Source organism: Sebastes fasciatus, chromosome 18, assembly GCF_043250625.1.
Source record: "Sebastes fasciatus isolate fSebFas1 chromosome 18, fSebFas1.pri, whole genome shotgun sequence".
In the NCBI taxonomy this organism is placed as follows: domain Eukaryota; kingdom Metazoa; phylum Chordata; class Actinopteri; order Perciformes; family Sebastidae; genus Sebastes; species Sebastes fasciatus.
Genome location: NC_133812.1, coordinates 29920388 through 29940387, shown reverse-complemented (window position 1 = coordinate 29940387; position 20000 = coordinate 29920388). Strand labels below are relative to the sequence as shown.

Here is a 20000-nt window from a genome sequence, read left to right as displayed (position 1 = left end):
AAGTCATCATCATCCAGCGCGGAACAGATGTTGCCACGGTAACGGCCGACAGGGAGTGAAATAAAGGAGACGGGTTAGCCGGTCGACACAAAACAATAAGTTTATACGAGCCGTTTGGCGGCGAGGCTTCGCTCCAAAGGGCCGTTGAGCAGCGGGAGCGCTCGTTTTGGGAGCTGAACCCCTCCAACCTGGCAGCGCTGGTGTCTTACTGCGCCCATTAAACCACAAAGGGAACCTAACTTCCAACCCCGCGGTAGTAATGCCTTGCTCACACGCTGAGGTTTATGAGTTACTGAACCGTTAAAGGAGTAATCCACCAGATACATCATCAGTCGCCGGCGTTCAGCGGATCACAGCACTTATTCTGTGATGAAGTGCTGTAATTTAGTTTCCTGTGAGCTCTCTCTCTGTCTTCTACTTCAGTTTATCATTTACAATGTTTCCCAGAATGCCTTTCAACACGTGGCTTCATAATGGCCTTTCTGTGGATATTCACTAACAGACGGGACATTAAAGATCTACCTCGTGGTTGTTTGCCTCCGCCATTGACTGTATATAAGAGGTGAATGACGTCACCGTGACGTCACCCATCGGTTTGTGGACCGCTGTTTTGAAGCCTCCATGTCACCATTTAGTCCGTCGCCATCTTGGTTTTTTGCAACCAGTCGTGACACTAGAGGGCGGAGCTAAGTACAACTGAACGCTGAATAAGACATTTTTAGGAAACCGAAATGTTATAATTAACTGGGATGAAGTGAAAACACGCAGTGATTAAAGGGTTAAAGATGTAAGACGAAAACACGGACAACTCCCAGACCGGACAACGCCGTGGCAGCGACCTGTCAATCAGCAGGTAGCCCCGCCCTAAAGCATCCCCTGCTTTATGGTCTATCTGACTCTAAACGGAACCATCATTTACTAAATGAACATCATGCTGTATGAAGAAGACTCAGGTGTTCCTGAGATATCACGTTCACGAGAGTAGAACATACGTAAAGCACCACAGACTGGATATAAAGATGGACGACGCGTCTCCACTTCCTCCGACTGTACAGCGGTGAAGCCAAAACATCGATCCATACGGGAGCTGCCTCTTGAGGTTTATGAGCTATGCTGCAGCCAGCCACCAGGGGGCGATCCAGATGTTTTGGCTTCACTTTAAGGGAGCTGTCATGTCGTCCATCTTTATATCCAGACGGACAACCTGAGAACATCATGTCTCTGCTTCTAGTTGTTATTCCCCGGAGGAATAAAAAACAAGTTCTGAATATTAAAGAATATATTTTTCTCGCCGTCTCCCAACTCCACTCTGCGTCTCTGTTCTTCTCCTTCTCTATAACACTTTGATGAATACGCCACGCGGCGATGTTGAAAGTGCACTCCGTTCTGTAATCTGAATTTATCCGGCATCCTTATTGTGGCCGTGATTAATCTATTTATACCAGATCAATTCACACGCAGTCTGAGCACATTAGGCCTGTTAATGGATTATTGGACTGCCTGTAAACATCTTCCTGTTTGAACTGTTTGAAAGGGGCAGACAACAGAATACAGCTTATGCTAATAGGATAATATTGTACTCGCAGCTCAAAGGCTCCCAGGCAGCTGTAAATCCACTTTAACAAGGACGTGAACAGCTTTCTGTGGCTGAGACGCGCTGCTCAGAGAGCAGACGACTGCTTCCTGGATTCCATCAGTCAAACAGCGAATCAGTCTGCAGGAGAGTTAGTGGATTATTAGTGAGGTCGGCAGGTTAGTAGGTTAGTGCACAACGAATCAATACACAAGTCTGATGAACTGTTTGTTAGTTTGGGACTAAAGTCCGTCAATCAGGAGATCATTTATCAGCTCTAGAGGAGTGACCGATCACATTCACATGAAAACATGTTTCCACTGAAGACATACAGCTGTTACCATTAATCACATAAACAGGTTAAGATTACTTCAAAACAGATCTTACTGGATCTCTCCCCTCTCTGTCGGGCTGATATCCACAGAAACACGATTATAGAGACAATGAAACAGCTGTTACAGACCTCAGCTCGCTTTACGTTATCTATCACAGACCGACTACACTACTCACTGGATCAGACAGATGTGATCCAGCCTTCCATTAGAAACATCTGGGTCAGATAGATGTTATCAAGCCTTCCATTAGAAACATCTGGATCAGACTGATGTCATCAAGCCTTCCATTAGAAACATCTGGATCAGACTGATGTTATCAAGCCTTCCATTAGAAACATCTGGTTCAGACAGATGTTATCAAGCCTTCCATTAGAAACATCTGGATCAGACAGATGTCATCAAGCCTTCCATTAGAAACATCTGGATCAGACAGATGTGATCCAGCCTTCCATTAGAAACATCTGGGTCAGATAGATGTTATCAAGCCTTCCATTAGAAACATCTGGATCAGACTGATGTCATCAAGCCTTCCATTAGAAACATCTGGATCAGACTGATGTTATCAAGCCTTCCATTAGAAACATCTGGTTCAGACAGATGTTATCAAGCCTTCCATTAGAAACATCTGGATCAGACAGATGTCATCAAGCCTTCCATTAGAAACATCTGGATCAGACAGATGTGATCAAGCCTTCCATTAGAAACATCTGGATCAGACTGATGTCATCAAGCCTTCCATTAGAAACATCTGGGTCAGATAGATGTTATCAAGCCTTCCATTAGAAACATCTGGATCAGACTGATGTCATCAAGCCTTCCATTAGAAACATCTGGATCAGATAGATGTTATCAAGCCTTCCATTAGAAACATCTGGATCAGACTGATGTTATCAAGCCTTCCATTAGAAACATCTGGTTCAGACAGATGTCATCAAGCCTTCCATTAGAAACATCTGGATCAGACAGATGTTATCAAGCCTTCCATTAGAAACATCTGGATCAGACAGATGTCATCAAGCCTTCCATTAGAAACATCTGGATCAGACAGATGTTATCAAGCCTTCCATTAGAAACATCTGGATCAGACAGATGTCATCAAGCCTTCCATTAGAAACATCTGGATCAGACAGATGTCATCAAGCCTTCCATTAGAAACATCTGGATCAGACAGATGTTATCAAGCCTTCCATTAGAAACATCTGGATCAGACAGATGTTATCAAGCCTTCCATTAGAAACATCTGGATCAGACAGATGTTATCAAGCCTTCCATTAGAAACATCTGGATCAGACAGATGTCATCAAGCCTTCCATTAGAAACATCTGGATCAGACAGATGTTATCAAGCCTTCCATTAGAAACATCTGGATCAGACAGATGTCATCAAGCCTTCCATTAGAAACATCTGGATCAGACAGATGTTATCAAGCCTTCCATTAGAAACATCTGGATCAGACAGATGTCATCAAGCCTTCCATTAGAAACATCTGGATCAGACAGATGTCATCAAGCCTTCCATTAGAAACATCTGGATCAGACAGATGTTATCAAGCCTTCCATTAGAAACATCTGGATCAGACAGATGTTATCAAGCCTTCCATTAGAAACATCATAAAGGCTAAACAGCAGGTATTTGAGGATAAATGAGACTCTTCATTAATGATGTTTAGGATTTAGATTTAACAGATGATAATTTCCAAGTTTATAGAATTTGTATTTGTTTTCTGAACACTTGTAATTAATATTCTCCAGTTTGCATCGATTTATTAAAACAACGAGGAGCATTCTTGTTTTGCTTCGTGGTTTAGTGTCAATGCAGCGACGGTATATTGTGTTATATATTAAATCAATATAAAAGGCTCATGCTATTTTAATATAAATGTTGCGTTCTTTTATAGCCGACTACAGGTGTTGCTGGAGTTTAGACCTTTCCATCTTAAAGGGGACATATTATAAAAAAGTGAGATGTTCATGTTTTTTTTACCATTACAGCATATAAACATGTTCTATTAGAAACACAAAATACAAGTATGAACCTGAGACTGAGTATGATATGGGACCTTTAAATGAGCAGAGATCCAGCAGCCCTGTGACGTCTCAAACAGACTCAGAATGTGAATGCTGACATGAATAAGAGGCGTACTTGATGTAGGTGTTGGCGTTTCCCTCGGGGAAGACGTACGGGTGTTTCTTCCTGAAGACGTGACCCACTCTGCTGCAGGGCAGGATCTCCAGACTGCCGCCACACTGCCACACCCGGAACGAGATCTCTGCAACCAGGTCAAAGGTCAACACACAACACTCAATTCCTATATACAGTTATACTGTCTGGATGATTTCATCTATTCTACCTTTTCACCAACACTCATTCTGCTGAAGAGAAAAAGGTTTATCGTTGTTCGTCTCAACAGTCCTCATCCCCGACTCATCCCCGACTCATCCCCGACTCATCCCCGTCTCATCCCCGACTCATCCCCGACTCATCCCCGACTCATCCCCGTCTCATCCCCGTCTCATCCCCGACTCATCCCCGACTCATCCCCGTCTCATCCCCGACTCATCCCCGACTCATCCCCGTCTCATCCCCGTCTCATCCCCGTCTCATCCCCGACTCATCCCCGTCTCATCCCCGTCTCATCCCCGACTCATCCCCGACTCATCCCCGACTCATCCCCGTCTCATCCCCGACTCATCCCCGTCTCATCCCCGTCTCATCCCCGACTCATCCCCGACTCATCCCCGTCTCATCCCCGTCTCATCCCCGACTCATCCCCGTCTCATCCCCGACTCATCCCCGTCTCATCCCCGTCTCATCCCCGTCTCATCCCCGACTCATCCCCGACTCATCCCCGTCTCATCCCCGTCTCATCCCCGACTCATCCCCGTCTCATCCCCGACTCATCCCCGTCTCATCCCCGACTCATCCCCGACTCATCCCCGTCTCATCCCCGACTCATCCCCGTCTCATCCCCGTCTCATCCCCGTCTCATCCCCGACTCATCCCCGTCTCATCCCCGTCTCATCCCCGACTCCAGGTCCACAACAGATGGAACACTTCCTGTGTTTGTGTAACTCATCTTAAAGCTGCAGTAGTCAGTATATTTTTTGGCTTCATTGGGCAGACATCCCATAATAACCTTTCAGCATATTGTAATTCAAGTATTCAGAGAGATAACTAGACTCCTGCTCCTCCTCATGGCTCTGTTTTCAGGCTTTAGAACATCTAGCCCGTGACGGGAGACTTTGACCAATCACAGGTCATTACAGAGAGAGAATTAAAAATGTTCAATTTCCTGACTATTTCCTGAACTGCTGTGCTCCTAAAGCAGTGTTATTATGGTCTGGAAGACCTCCCTCTGAGGGCGGATCACGTTACCTGATGGTTCGTGTCCACCGGGGCGTTTTCTATCGCGAGGGAACGCGCCGCTTCCCAGCATTGGACGCTCGGTGGACAGAACACACCCGGCTCCTGATTGGACGAACTCTTTCCCTCCGTGGGCTGCTGCTCTCGGCTTTCAAACCGTAACCAACATGGAGGCTCGTTTGGAAACTTACTTCTCTTAGTTCAGGAAAATAGTTCACTGAAATGTGTTTCTGAGAACATCTGAGGTGAGAAATAATCCTGCAGCTGAATCTGTCTTTATTTAGATCCACAACGTTTAGTTTGAAAGATTCTCGGGCGTTTGGAGAGGCGGCGAGTCGCATCGGACGCCCGTGATTTACATAAAGTAGACTAGACCTCAACTTTATGCAAATGAAGAACGGCCGTCGTCACGCTCCGTCTCTCGAATCACGCCGCCACGCTACCAGAATGCATTGCACGGCTGCTTACATAGACAATGAATGGGAAGAGTGGGAAGCACGGAGCCTGTGGACACGGACCATCAGTCTTGTAAAGGGAGGAGTGAGCAGAGGAGCACTCAGTTGGTAACTCTACCTGCTCTCTCTCTCTCTCTCGCTCAGTGTGTAACCAGGTTAGTTGTTCATGTGAAGTTCTGCGTCTCCTCGTTAGTTTTCTAACTGGGCCAAACCTCTCTGAATATTTGATGATCCGCTGACGGACTCTGATGTGTTTTTCTGAGTCAGTGTGTGTGTGTGTGTTTGTGAGAATGTGTGTGTGTGTTGTGTTACTGCTGTATGTGCACGTGTGTTCGTTTGACCTGCTTACACTGCGCTCATTCTCCGTGCATCGTGTGTGTTGTCAGCGTTAGAGTAATATAACCGACAGAGCTGCTGTCTGTCTCTGAACTCTGAGGATGGAGAGACAGAGTAACTGAGTTTCCCTGAAGAACGACACACTGAGAACCTTACAGAGTTAAAGAGAGACTGCCAGGGAGAGAGAGAGAGAGAGAGAATAGAAGAGAGAGGATGAGAGAGAGAGAGAGTGAAAATGAGAGCATGGACGGGGTTTGATGAGGAAGAGGAGAGATGGAAGTAAAGATGAAACACCAGAGAGAACAAAGAGAAACAAGACAAGTCAGCGAGATACGGAAAGACTGACGGAGACATGACACACAGCAAATGAGTGTGTGTGTGTGAGAGAGTGTGAGTGTGTGTGTGTGCGTGTGTGTGTGTGTGTGTGTGTGTGTGTGTGTGTGTGTGTGTGTGTGTGTGTGTGTGTGTGTGTGTGAGAGGTAAAAACAGGCCAACAGTCTTTCATTGATCTGAGAGAAGCAGCAATACAGCAATCAGCAAACTGACTCCATCACTGTCTCTGAGCACACGCACGCACACACGCACGCACGCACGCACGCACGCACGCACGCACGCACGCACGCACACAGCAGCAGGAGAGCCAGATGTTGCTGCTGGATGAAAAGTTCACCTTCGTTCTGCTGATATCTGCTGAACCTCTGTATGAACCTCTGTATGAACCTCTGTATGAGCCCTTCTTACTCTTAAAGGGCCTGTTAGTAAGAATCCTAAATGTGTTGTTAACAGCTTCACCTGTGTCCGTTAAGTCAACTAAAGTCAGCGTCCTGTTGCTGGCGCTTGTGCTCGCTCTACATAGACATGAAGGAGCATCGCTCAACACAGTGAGGAGACACACGTCAGCTAAAAGCACAATATCACTCTATATTTCAGCTGCTTGGCAGTAATGTTAGCTGACCAGACCAAGGTCTCTCCATGAATCAATGCTGATCCTAGTGTTGGCTTTTCCCGCCTCAGCCTCCCGACCGCGGCCGGAGGGAACGGGGGAGACGCCGGAGTTACCGGGATAGAGGATTGTATGACATTAAAAGCATTAATATTAATATGGAGATGTATTTGTTGGTGATGTTTCAGTTGTTAGACCTTCAGTAGATTCCTACGACGTGTTGAAGCTGAATGAAACGCAGACAGGTAACTGAGAGTCTGCAGTTTCTCAGATCAGTCAGTCTTAAACTGGTATAAAACATGAAATCATTAAAACACTGTGAGGTGACATGTGGTGAGATGTCTACCAGCTCTCTCTCTCTGGCAGGATGATGATGAAAACATCCTGTCAGACTCTCAGAGCGACAGAAACCAGAAACAGGATCAGTTACAGCGTATATATCCGTATCTATTCAAACAGTTTGCATCACTACGACCGGGTGACAAATAAATGCAATTCTGATGTAATCATCCTTCATCTGCAGAGAGACTCTGAGGAGACGAGAGAGATCTGCATCCACTGATTGATTTGGATGTAAATTAAACTGTGACGCTGAAACAGTTCTGTTGCTTTGATGCAAAAAGAGAGAGAAGACTACAACCTGATTCCAGTTGATCTCCCCCACTACATGTCTGTTTATCTCAGCGTTAGTGTTCAGCAGTAAAAGACGCTTCTCACCGAAGTTCTCCCCGCCCCAGATGTCCATGGCCGTGTCGTATTTACCCAGGTGATTGAACCAGGACCTGTCAATCACAAAGAGCCCTCCGGCGATGATGGGAGTCCTGTTAGAGAGACAACAAGAGAGAGAGAGAGAGAGAGAGAGAGAGAGAGAGGGTCAGAGAGAGGCTGATCTTTGGTTGGATCAGACAGTAACACAGTCTCAGTAGGGTCATTCTATAGACCCCTTTAGTGATGACGTCATGATGAGGTCATGATGAGGCTGCCAGAATCCAGATATCACAGACATTAGAGATGACTACCTGGGATTCGAGGCTCTAGAGCTACAATATCAGAGAAACGTTTCAGAGACGGAGAGTAAATGTTTCTTTCTCTCCGTCTCTGAAACGTTTCTCCGATATTGTTCGACTCTAACTAGCCGGTCTCCAGAGACCGACAGTCAGACGGTCTAACTCCGCCCACAGCGTGGGTCATGTTTACTGAGAGAACCGGTGTCTATTGAACAGGAAACCTCTTCTCTGACGTCTAATGTCCTCAGAATCTAATCAAAACAGATAAAAGACTCATTCAACACTTTTGTGTTGCTTTCTGTGTGTTCAAGAATAGACACACACACACACACACACACACACACACACACACACACACACACACACACACACGCACATACTGAGCAGTGAATAGCTGAGGGCCAGCATGTGTCATCAAATACCCTCCGTTCATCAACGATTATCCTGCCGTCACCGCCTGCAAATAGCACTCTCTCTGTGTGTGTGTGTGTGTGTGTGTGTCTGTGTGTGTGTGTGTGTGTGTGTGTGTGTGTGTGTGTGTGTGTGTGTGTGTGTGTGTGTGTGTGTGTGTGTGTGTGTGTGTGTGTGTGTGTGTGTGCGTGTGTGTGTGTGGGTGGAAGCACATAAAACCTCTTTCAAGCTCAGTTTGTCGTCGTGTGTTTAAAGGAGTTTGTGTGAATGTAAAACTCGGTGCTTTGTATGTGACCGAGGAAATTAAAGATCATAAAATAGAGACGAGGCTGGAGAACACTTCTGTGAGTGTATCTTCTACCTTCTATCTTTGTGAGGACCGACACACGAAGGCCGAGCCTCGAGGCTCATCAGACACAGAAACTCTGCACGGCGGTCATGAAACCACGAGACGGGATTTTACAACTGTCAGTCTCGTCTTCGATCACTAATCATTCTCTAAACTAAACATGGTTAATGGAGCGGTACGTTCGTCGTGAGCAGGGTCGGAAATTAGCTCCCAAATGTGGCTAAATTGTTGGCAGTGGCGGGAAAATCATCAGGACATCCGCCAGTTTGTCAGACAGGGACAACACTGGAGATGGGAACAGAGAACCAGAGTTAGTAACGTTAGCTGTTAGCAGCCGTTAGCAGCTCAGTCCTGACTGGTTAAATAACGGAGCTACAGACGTTAACGGAGGTTACACTGAGTTACAGTATGGTGTGTTCAAGTCCTATTCAGTAAACATGTCTATTGACATTGCGAAGGTCTAATTTTATCATGATGCGTTCAAATGTAATCTCATAAAATTAAGTTTTTGGCAAGAAACTTGAATAAATAGAGTTTTATAATATTATATTATATTATATAAATTTTATAAATAACATATATCCTGAGTTCATCCATTTCCCCAATCCTCAGAAAATACTATATTTATATATATGTTTATATATTTATTTATATAAATATGTTGCCTGTTGCCGTAGAATAAGAGATGCTACGAGCTCTGAACATGTTTCTGACTGACTACATCTGTAAGAGAACGTATATTAAAATGTATTTGGTATATTCTGGTGAAATGTAATTATTCATTAATATGTAATTTAGTTTTGGTAATAACGTAACCTGAACATTCATGCCGACAAAGCATATTTGAATTTGAATTATGACCTGTTTATCTTATAATACATCATTAAAACTACTGATGACAAGGTCTTTTTAATCAAAGCAAATATTTAATAAAAGCACAATAATTTATTTCCTAATCATCTGAAATGTGTTTTTATGTAAATAACCACTATAAATGTCTATAAATATGGTGTAATTCAAACACTGTAATTTAACATGTATATAATGATTTTAGTGTAAAATATATGGAACATTAAATGACGTCAGATGTAAAATGTTATTCCTTCATTTAGCGAATAGATTTTAAAAGTGGCAGATAAATAGATACTCTCCTGCCACAGCGGCAGGAAGTGAAGAACGATCATTTCAGCTCCCGGTCGCAGGTGAACGGAACAAACCGAGTCCGTCCACTCTGTTATTAATAATCCCATCGTCTCCTGGCTGTCAACGGAGGTCCTCACAAGTATAGTTTACTAATGAGTGCATCGGGTTCCCAGACGGACGCGGTGACTCAGTCCAGCCCCCCCGCAAGTCGACGGCACACCGACAGAAGCAGCACACGGACATCTAGGTAGAGACGGTTATAATAATAACATCATAACACCACCACCACCAACAACACCATCAACACCACCAGCACTGACATCTAGGTAGAGACACACCGACCCGGTTATAATAATAACACCATAACACCACCACCACCAACAACACCATCAACACCATCACCACTGACATCTAGGTAGATTCAGACCGTCGTGGTTATAATAATAACACCATAACACCACCACCCGTCCATCTGTCTGTGTTCAACACTCCGCCTCCACTTAGAGAAACATGCTCTGAGTCAGACAGTCACCCGTTGGCTGAGCCGTGAATCTGGGCTGCTGCCACCAATCTGACTGATGAAGGAAGGAGAAGAGCCAAAGAGTATTATTATCTCTAGCTGTGTGTGTTTGTTTCCTGGTTGGCCAGCGGGAGGCGCTGCAGCAACAACAGGTCAAAACAGAGCGACTGATCTGTAGAAAGGATCAGCATCATCTGTCATCTCAGCAGCGACGCTATAATGAACCACCACAGCCAGCGAACATGTGATGCATCTGTCCACGTTCACTTCTGTTTCTATGACTGGTGGTAAAAGTCTATGATTGGAGGTTCTTCCTGCCACGTTCATATAATATTAAATGATGTACTAAAGCCCTCTGCATAATACACGTCTTTATATCTCACATTCAGGTGACTGTACAGTAACTGATGTTTAGGGATCATTTTATTAATTGCAAAACTTTTGATGCTTTAAATAGAGCTGTCAAAGTTAACGCCACTAATTTAATAACGCTCCAAACTTACAAAAAGTAAAAAATAATGTCAGAAAAAAGTCAGAAAAATATCCAACAAATGTTTATAAAAAAGTCAAAAATCTCAGAAAAAAAGTCTGACTAACGTCTGAAAAATAAATAAAAACATTTCAGACAAATATCTGAAAAAACGTCAAAGATCACAGTCAGAGCGCTGCACATATTATAAATATCCGGTGTAATCGGTAACACCGGTGTTTATTAACCGGCGGGAAACTTTCCTCACCGTCACATCCCCAGTGCTGAATTGTTGCTAGAACGGCGGCTAACTAACCTACGGCCCTGACATGTCCTCGATTCTGACAGGACGACCACAACCGTTTATATACATGAGTACAGGGACGTACGGGGACGTACGGGGACATACGGGGACATAGGGGACGTATGGGGCCTACAGGGAGCAACGAGGGGATAAGACGCTGCTATTGGTCGACGTGGTCTAGGACTGCTGACACTCTAGAGGCGTTTACTGGCGGGAGGAGAGCTCTGACATTATCTTTAGTTTAGTTACTTTAGTTTTAGTTAGTTGGTCGGTCGGTCGGTCGGTTAGTTAGTTAGTTAGTTAGTTAGTGTCTAGGACTTTGACTTTGGTTATGTTGAGAAAAGGTAGACACACAAACATGGCTCAAAGACGAGGAAGACGACGGGTTCAGAAGCTTCTCCACAGCGACAACAACTGAAGAAAAGATGTTTTGAACACAGTTGACTTGCTCATGATAACATCTGGAGACAGCTGTTTAATAAATGACCTGTATCTGTTCATGACCCGTTGACAGACCAGCTCTTAACACTGTTAAATCAGTAAGATCCTGTCATACAGCTCCGTTATAAACTCCTCTCTTCTGATACTAATACTTCATATTTCATACGGCGGAACATACTCTGGATATACGATCACAGAAACATCACAGTCACAGGAAGTTAATGTTGATATTGTATAAGTGAATGTTTCAGATGTTTTCAACATTCACAGTTTAAAAAGCAAAAGAATATTGTGACATCATTTTAATGAATCTCAGGCAGAAATACATTTTCTGCACTGTAACAGTGAGACACACACACGCACGCACGCACGCACACACACACACACACACACACACACACACACACACACACACACACACACACACACACACACACACACACACACACTCAGACCACATATAGCACCAATTAAAACTCTCCAGTGAAGCTTGAAGACAGGAAGTGAAGATCGGGGTTAAACGCCCACCTCAAACTGAACTTCGTTAACGAGAGGAAGGAAATGAAAACTTCATCTCTGGTCTGGTGGGAAGCTGGAGACTAGACTAAATGAACATGTTAGAAACCAGCTTCATCTTTCAGGTTTTAAATGAGAGCAACCGCAGCTGATTCTAATAAAGCTTAAGTTAAGATATGCACTCTCTGTTGGACCTTTGTGTTTATACTGAATTGGTGTATTGTCATTATACTGTGTATGTTTGAGTGTGTTGTGTCAGCGTCTTACTTGATTGGCTGGCTCGGGTCGGTCCGGCGAGCTCTCTGTTCAGATGACAGCTGCTCCCACTTGAAATGCAGACTCCAGTCAAAACCTGAGAGAAGAAGTACACATATATATAAAAACACATTATACAGTATACTGTACTGTTCCAAGGCTTTAGTAAATGAAGATAATGCTTTTTAAGGAGGGAAATGGATCAAGGAGAGCCCACACACGACGACATGTTGTGTTAAATTGAACCGTTTTGTTCCTTTAGCATTAACGCAATCAATCTAGAGCCAGAGTGAAGATCCTGGTATCATCTGAATCTAGAGAACCTGATGAATCCATCGGCACCAACCAGGTCAGACTAGCTGGTCAGGAAGGAGGTTAAATAACGCTAAGAAGTTACGCTAAATTCTGGCGAGGAAAAACTGTCATGGCCATTTTCAAAAGGCTTAAAAAAGTTACAAAATAATGTTCGAAAAATGACAAAAAAAAAGTCTGACAAATATCGGAAAATAATAAAAAAAGAAATTCTGAAAAATGTCACACAAATATCAGGAAAAAAAGTTAAAAGAATGTCTGACAAATATCAGAAATAAAAAAATGTCAGAAAAAAGTTACAAAAAAATGTCGAAAAATGTCCGAGTGTTTTTACACAGTGGTTTTACTATAGACTTACTCTTTTGATCACGTGCGCCAAAAACGAAGATTCTGCTACTTTAACCCCTAAAATCTGTGACGGCCCGCCGGCTACACTACCAAGCTACACTAAATGATGGAGAGGACAAACTGTCATGTCCATGTTCAAAGGGGTCCCTTGACCTCTGACCTCCAGATCAGTGAATGTAAATGGGTTCTATGGGTACCCACGAGTCTCCCCTTTACAGACATGCCCACTTTATGATCATCACATGCAGTTTGGGGCAAGTCATAGTCAAGTCAGCACACTGACACACTAGCACACTGACACACTGACAGCTGTTGTTGCCTGTTGGGCTGCAGTTTGACATGTTATGATTGGAGCATATTGTTTTATGCTAAATGCAGTACCTGTGAGGGTTTCTGGATCAATATCTGTCATTGATCTGTGTTGTTAATTGATTTACTATAATAAATATATACATACATTTACATAAAGCAGCATATCAGTCCACTCCCATGTTGATAAGAGGATTAAATACTGGACTAATCTCCTTTAAGGTTCATTATGAACAGATACAACATGTGACATTAATCACTGATTAAACTGATAACGGGGTTCTTATTGTTACAATGTTTCATTTCTGCCTTTTAATTGATCATTTACTTCCTCTGTCAATAATCCATCTGTTTCAGTGTGTGTGTGTGTTGGCTTGTGTAGGTGTGTGTGTGTGTGTGTGTGTGTGTGTTTGCTGATGAGGCGGTCCAGCCAGTCGAGGAGTTGCTGCCACAGCACTCCCTTCCCCCATCCGTCTGTGAGTGTGTATGTGTGTGTATGTATGTGCACTTCAACATGTGTGTGCACGGATCAATGAGAGTCCATCTTATGACCATCTTTTCTACGTTGAGCGACAGCTTCATCTATAATTAAACTGTCCTCCGTGAGTCCAACTATCACCATCGATCAGCATCCCCTCAGAGAGCGTGTGTGTGTGTGTGTGTGTGAGCGTGTGTGTGTGTGCGTGTGTGCGTGTGTGCGTGTGTGTGTGTGTGTGAGAGTGAGAGTGAGAGTGTGTGTCTGTGTGTGTGTGTGCGTGTGTGTGTGTGTGGACAGGCCTATTATCAGCATTGATTGGCGGATCGCTGTTACCAACAGCAGCAGATTGGACTGAGACAGGCTAATGGACGGAGAGAGGGAGGACGGAGCTCTCAGGACAGATTGGCTTCAGTAGAAGAGAGGGATGACAGACGAGTGGAGGACAGTAGAAGAGAGGGATGACAGACGAGTGGAGGACAGTAGAAGAGAGGGATGACAGACGAGTGGAGGACAGTAGAAGAGAGGGATGACAGACGAGTGGAGGACACAGATGTGTATTGTTCTGTTTGGTTTCAGCTCATCTGTAACTGCCGTCCTCAGATTGTCTGTTAAAACATCATGAATCTGAGACGCTCGCTTTATTAGGCACACCTGTTCAATTGCTTGTTAACACAAATAGCTAATCAGCCAATCACATGGCAGCAACTCAATGCATTACGTCATCTAGACGTGGTGAAGACGACTTGCTGAAGTTCAAACCGAGCATCAGAATGGGGAAGAAAGGGGATTCAAGGTACTTTGAACGTGGCATGGTTGTTGGTGCCAGACGGGCTGGTCTGAGTATTAAACTGCTGATCTACTGGGATTTTCACCACAACCATCTCTAGGGTTTACAGAGAATGGTCCCAACAATGCAGAACCTGTGAGGGTTTCTGGATCAATATCTGTCATTGATTTGTGTTGTTCATTGATTTACTATAATAAATATATACATACATTTACATAAAGCAGCAGATTAGTCCACTCCCATGTTGATAAGAGGATTAAATACTGGACTGATCTCCCTTTAAGGTTCATTTAGAACAGATGAATGTGTGATTAATCAGGATTAACTATTTGAATCCTCAATCTAAAGGTGTTGTAGTTTGAGGTTGCTGGAGAGAGAACAGGTTCATGAACTCATCATGAAGGTCTCCCTCATGAATCAGGAACCTCTCTGGTGTTTCTCTCTCTGTCATCTACAGATCCCCGGAGGAGGATTCATTACCTCCACGGAGATCAGCGGAGGCCGCCACGTAGGCAAACGTGTCCATGTTGATGATGTCGATGACCGGGCTGACCACACAGGTCGGGTCCTGAGACAGAAACACAAAATCACACATTTATGAGTTATAAAGAAGAAGAATAATAATAATATGAAGAAGAGTTTCAGAGAAAACTCTTAAAAGAGAAATAGCACAGAGAACGACAGAACGAGAGGAAAGAGGCAGAAGGACGAGAAGGTGAAGCGTTCCTGAGTGCAGACCATCACATTTCATTGCAATGAATTCATTTCTGTGTGTGTGTGTGTGTGTGCGTGTGTGTGTGCGTGTGTGTGTGCGTGCGTGTGTGTGTGCGTGTGCGTGTGCGTGTGTGCGTGTGTGTGTGTGTGTGTGTGTGTGTGTGCGTGCGTGTGCGTGTGTGTGCGTGCGTGTGCGTGTGTGTGTGTGTGTGTGTGAAGCAGACTGTGTATTCCAAGGTCTTTTTAATATCGCAGCACATTAAAAGGAGTTTCAGTCATCCGGCAGCGATCGTGCACACAGCACATTCCTCAAGGTGAGAGCGGTGACCTCTACCTCCACTCAGCTCCAGTTATTCACTTTACCGGCGTTAATGTCAGACTGGTGAGCCAGATGGAAATAAGAAATACTGAGAAGTCCTCTAAATGAGAGCAGACTTCATCAGGAACACACAGTCAGTGGATGTAAGAACGTTATTAGAGCTTATTAGAGTTCTATGAAGGTTGAGGAGACGAGACCAGAGCTGATGTCTGAAGGACACTCTGACACCTCGCTGGTCTGAAGGGTTCTCTACAGGTTCTCTGCAGGCTCTCTACAGGTTCTCTACAGGTTCTCTACAGGCTCTCTACAGGCTCTCTACAGGTTCTCTACAGGTTCTCTACAGGTTCTCTACAGGTTCTCTGCAGGCTCTCTACAGGTTCTCTGCAGGCTCTCTACAGGTTCTCTACAGGCTCTCTACAGGTTCTCTACAGGCTCTCTACAGGTTCTCTACAGGTTCTCTACAGGCTCTCTACAGGTTCTCTACAGGTTCTCTACAGGCTCTCTACAGGTTCTCTACAGGTTCTCTACAGGTTCTCTACAGGTTCTCTGCAGGCTCTCTACAGGCTCTCTACAGGCTCTCTACAGGTTCTCTACAGGTTCTCTACAGGTTCTCTACAGGTTCTCTACAGGCTCTCTACAGGTTCTCTGCAGGCTCTCTACAGGTTCTCTACAGGCTCTCTACAGGCTCTCTACAGGTTCTCTGCAGGCTCTCTACAGGTTCTCTACAGGTTCTCTACAGGTTCTCTACAGGCTCTCTACAGGTTCTCTACAGGTTCTCTACAGGTTCTCTACAGGTTCTCTACAGGTTCTCTACAGGTTCTCTGCAGGTTCTCTGCAGGCTCTCTACAGGCTCTCTACAGGTTCTCTACAGGTTCTCTACAGGTTCTCTGCAGGTTCTCTGCAGGCTCTCTACAGGCTCTCTACAGGTTCTCTACAGGTTCTCTACAGGTTCTCTGCAGGTTCTGCTGTGAGCTCTGAAGAGGATTTTACTGGATAAAAAGAGGAGAGTTCCTACTTTGAACCTGAAGTCACTAAACCTCAGTGGGACTGGTCATCCTCTGAAGTCAGGGGGACAGCAGGAGGACAAACAAGACAACAAATCAGCTGCTTATGAATCATGAATACAGATTATTCACCCAGAAAGCTGCTTCTATCTCAGGAGGTAATGTGACTTCTACGTCCACTGGGTTGATCACTGACGACAGGTATCTCTGGTAGAGTGAGCTGGCGGTGTAGTGAGAGCTCTGGAAGGTTCTGTCTTCTCAGCACCCAGGAAACTCTTCAATACGTTAACGGGACTGTTCGTAACGTCTTTCTCAGGAAGTCTGATCTTCATTTTAAATTCAGACTCCGACAGCATTTCAAATATAAAAGTATAAATAGAATACTCTCTTCTGTTTGGGCTTCAACTATTTATTACTATTTATTTATTTGTGCATTTATTTATTATTCAATTTATTTAATATTTATTTTTGAATCTATGTATTTATTTATGTATTTATGCCTTAATTAATACATTTATTTCTGCACGATTTTCCCTTTGCAATTCACCCCTTATTTTTTTACGCTTCTGTTTAATTTTCCCTTTTATTTATTCATTTATTTTTTAATGATTTTTAAAATTATTTATTTAATTGTGCATTTATTTATTATTCAATTTATTTCATATTTATTTTTTAAATGTATGCATTTATTTATGTATTTATGCCTTAATTAAGACATTTATTTCCCTTTGCATTTCACCCCTTATTTATTTCCTCAAACTTATTTATTTCTGAAAGTATTCTTGACCATCTGGTTCGTCTCATACAGACGCCAGACGGCGCCCTGTGCGTTGGTATCAAGACGCCGACGGCCGCTGCCCGAGCGTTGGTATCTGACGCCCTGGGAGTGAGACCAGCCACCATATCGCCCGTATTACTCCTGACTGTTTGACCTTCCAGAAGGTCGTAACTCTTTTATGGATTTAGTTTGGTTGATGCCTCTTTAACTCTTAAACAGACTCCGAAACTCTGCTTATCATTCCTTCATATTTCTACCTTTATAAGAATAAAAGAATAAACCCCACGGAGACGAGCAGACTGGAGGTCTCTGTGAAATCACGGCGTGTCCCTCTATTAGTTTGGTCAAACGGCTGGATGCGTCTTCAGCCGGTGATATTACAGAGCAGGTGGAGCGGTTCTGGTCCATTAGCTGCCGGGTCAGCGCGAGGGGACGCGGGGCCGCATCCCTCTACGGCGCCAGCCACATTACGAAGCACTGCGTCGGCTCTAATAGCTGCTCCGGTAATGACACCGCGCGGCGCTGCGGGTGAAGCATTCGCCACATTACGGTTGTAATTGGATGAGTGTTATTCTCTAATCGCCGGGGAGCAACTTCCCTCATCTCACACATCTCTTCTTCTGTTTCCACCTGATCTGAAACCAGAACATCTGATGACCGAGCTGAGAGGAGGACTGACCCCCCAAACGTCCTGCATCACCATCATCATCATCATCATCATCATTATCCTTCATGCACATCTCCTGCATTCGTGCTGGATTACTCAGTTTATCCACAATAGAATAGAATATAACGGTGATTCAGCAGCTACAAACTTCAACTCAAACGTCCCCGATGCTGCACAATCACACAGAGATCAGTACAGACGCCTTCATGCTGCTCGTCTGTTACAGTCTTAATGGTTTTAGACTGATCTTATTCTGTATTTAAGGTACTTTAAGGTGCTTAATGTACACTTAAAGAGCAGTTGAGGAAGAGAGATAAGTGTCTGTTTGGTTGATGTTACTCTGGAACTCCGTCTCTGGCCGGGACACTCTGGACAAACAGATGTTTAATCTCAGTGAGGCGTTCAATGACGCTGGTTAAAATGAGTTTAACTAAAAGAAAACAACAAAATGTGAAGCATTCAAAAGTGATCATCTTAATATTATCATCTTAATATGACCCTCAGAGTTTGGCTCTGCAGACGGCAGCTGATATTAACAAGCTAAACCATCATTCTGAATAACTCACTTCAGTACAGTTTGATCTTTGGGTGTGTTATTTTATCTTGAAAAGGCGGTGACAGTGTTTCCTGGTCGTCTCCATCGTGATTTTTTTGCAACCAGTAGTGTCACTAGAAGGCGGAGCTAAGAACAACCGAATGCTGAAAAAGACATTTTTAGGTGACCAAAAATGTTCTAGTTCACTTTCATGAAGTGAAAACACGCTGTGATTAAAGGGTTAAAGGTGTAAGATGAAAACACGGACAACTCCCAGACTGGACAACGCCGTGGTAGCGACCTGTCAATCAGCAGGTAGCCCCGCCCTAAAGCATCCCCTGCTTTATGGTCTATCTGACTCTAAATGGGACCATCATTTACTAAATGAACATCATGCTGTATTGAAGAAGACTTGAAACTAGAGATTGAGACCATAAACTCATGATTACAATGTTTACTGAGGTCATAAATCAAGAGAGAAGGAGAAGCTCAATTTCTATCAGACTTCTATAGAACCAGAGGAGTCGCCCCCTGCTGGCTGCTAGACAGGATGAAGGTTGAAGACTCTTCATCATCAGCTTCTCTTCACTGACCTGGAGGTTGACGTCTGTCTGAGACATAGAAGTTCTGTCGAAGCATCATGGGAACTGTAAAAAAACGTTTTCTTTGCTAACTTAGCAACGTGGCCTGGTGATGATGAGGAGGAGATGAGATGTGGCCTGGTAGTACTGCATGGTAGCAGACACAAATATAGTTTTAAATATAAACAATAAAGTATAATAAATGAATAAATGAAAACACGATGAAAGCAGAAGTTGATCTGGAGTTGGTCGGGCCTTCAGCTCTCTATCACTGAGACAGACGATCACTCTGAGGGGAGCAGAACTTTATGGCGGTGTTTACCTGGATCAATAGCTCATACATTTAAATCTAAATATACGACTATAAAGTGACAGCGCCGACGGTGACGGATGACTCTCCGGCACAAACACACACTTCAACCGTGAGGATGAATATGGATGATGTTGGTACAGCGGCAGAATCCCATCAGGCTCTGTGGTTTACTTATTGATCGCTGAGCTATAGATGGAGATCAGAGGTCTTTAATATCAGCACAAACAACTGGTGACCTGATGGAGGAGGAGGAGGAGGAGGAGGAGGAGGAGGAGGAGGAGGAGGAGGAGGAGAGGAGGAGGTGGAGGAGGAGGAGGAGGAGGAGGAGGAGGAGGAGGAGGAGGAGGAGGAGGAGGAGGAGGAGAGAAGAGGAGGAGGAGGAGGAGGAGGAGGAGGAGGAGGAGAGGACAGAAGAGAAATGGATGGAGGAGAGGC

At 44.2% G+C, this 20000-nt stretch overlaps 1 protein-coding gene and 1 long non-coding RNA gene across 2 annotated transcripts in view; one reads left to right on the top strand and one right to left on the bottom strand.

Moving 5' to 3' along the window:
• LOC141755958 (uncharacterized) overlaps positions 1-20000 on the top strand; it is a 169766-nt gene that overhangs the window by 56627 nt on the left and 93139 nt on the right. The window lies entirely within an intron of this gene.
• Positions 1-20000, bottom strand: part of galnt14 (UDP-N-acetyl-alpha-D-galactosamine:polypeptide N-acetylgalactosaminyltransferase 14 (GalNAc-T14)) — a gene marked incomplete at its 3' end in the record, with an annotated part of 66902 nt that overhangs the window by 12756 nt on the left and 34146 nt on the right. The window contains exons 5-8 of the mRNA XM_074616452.1: positions 15135-15222; positions 12433-12517; positions 7723-7826; positions 4051-4177 (exon numbers count right to left, since the gene is read on the bottom strand). Of these exons, the coding sequence (XP_074472553.1) occupies positions 4051-4177; positions 7723-7826; positions 12433-12517; positions 15135-15222 (404 nt within the window). The remainder of the gene's footprint in view (positions 1-4050; positions 4178-7722; positions 7827-12432; positions 12518-15134; positions 15223-20000) is intronic.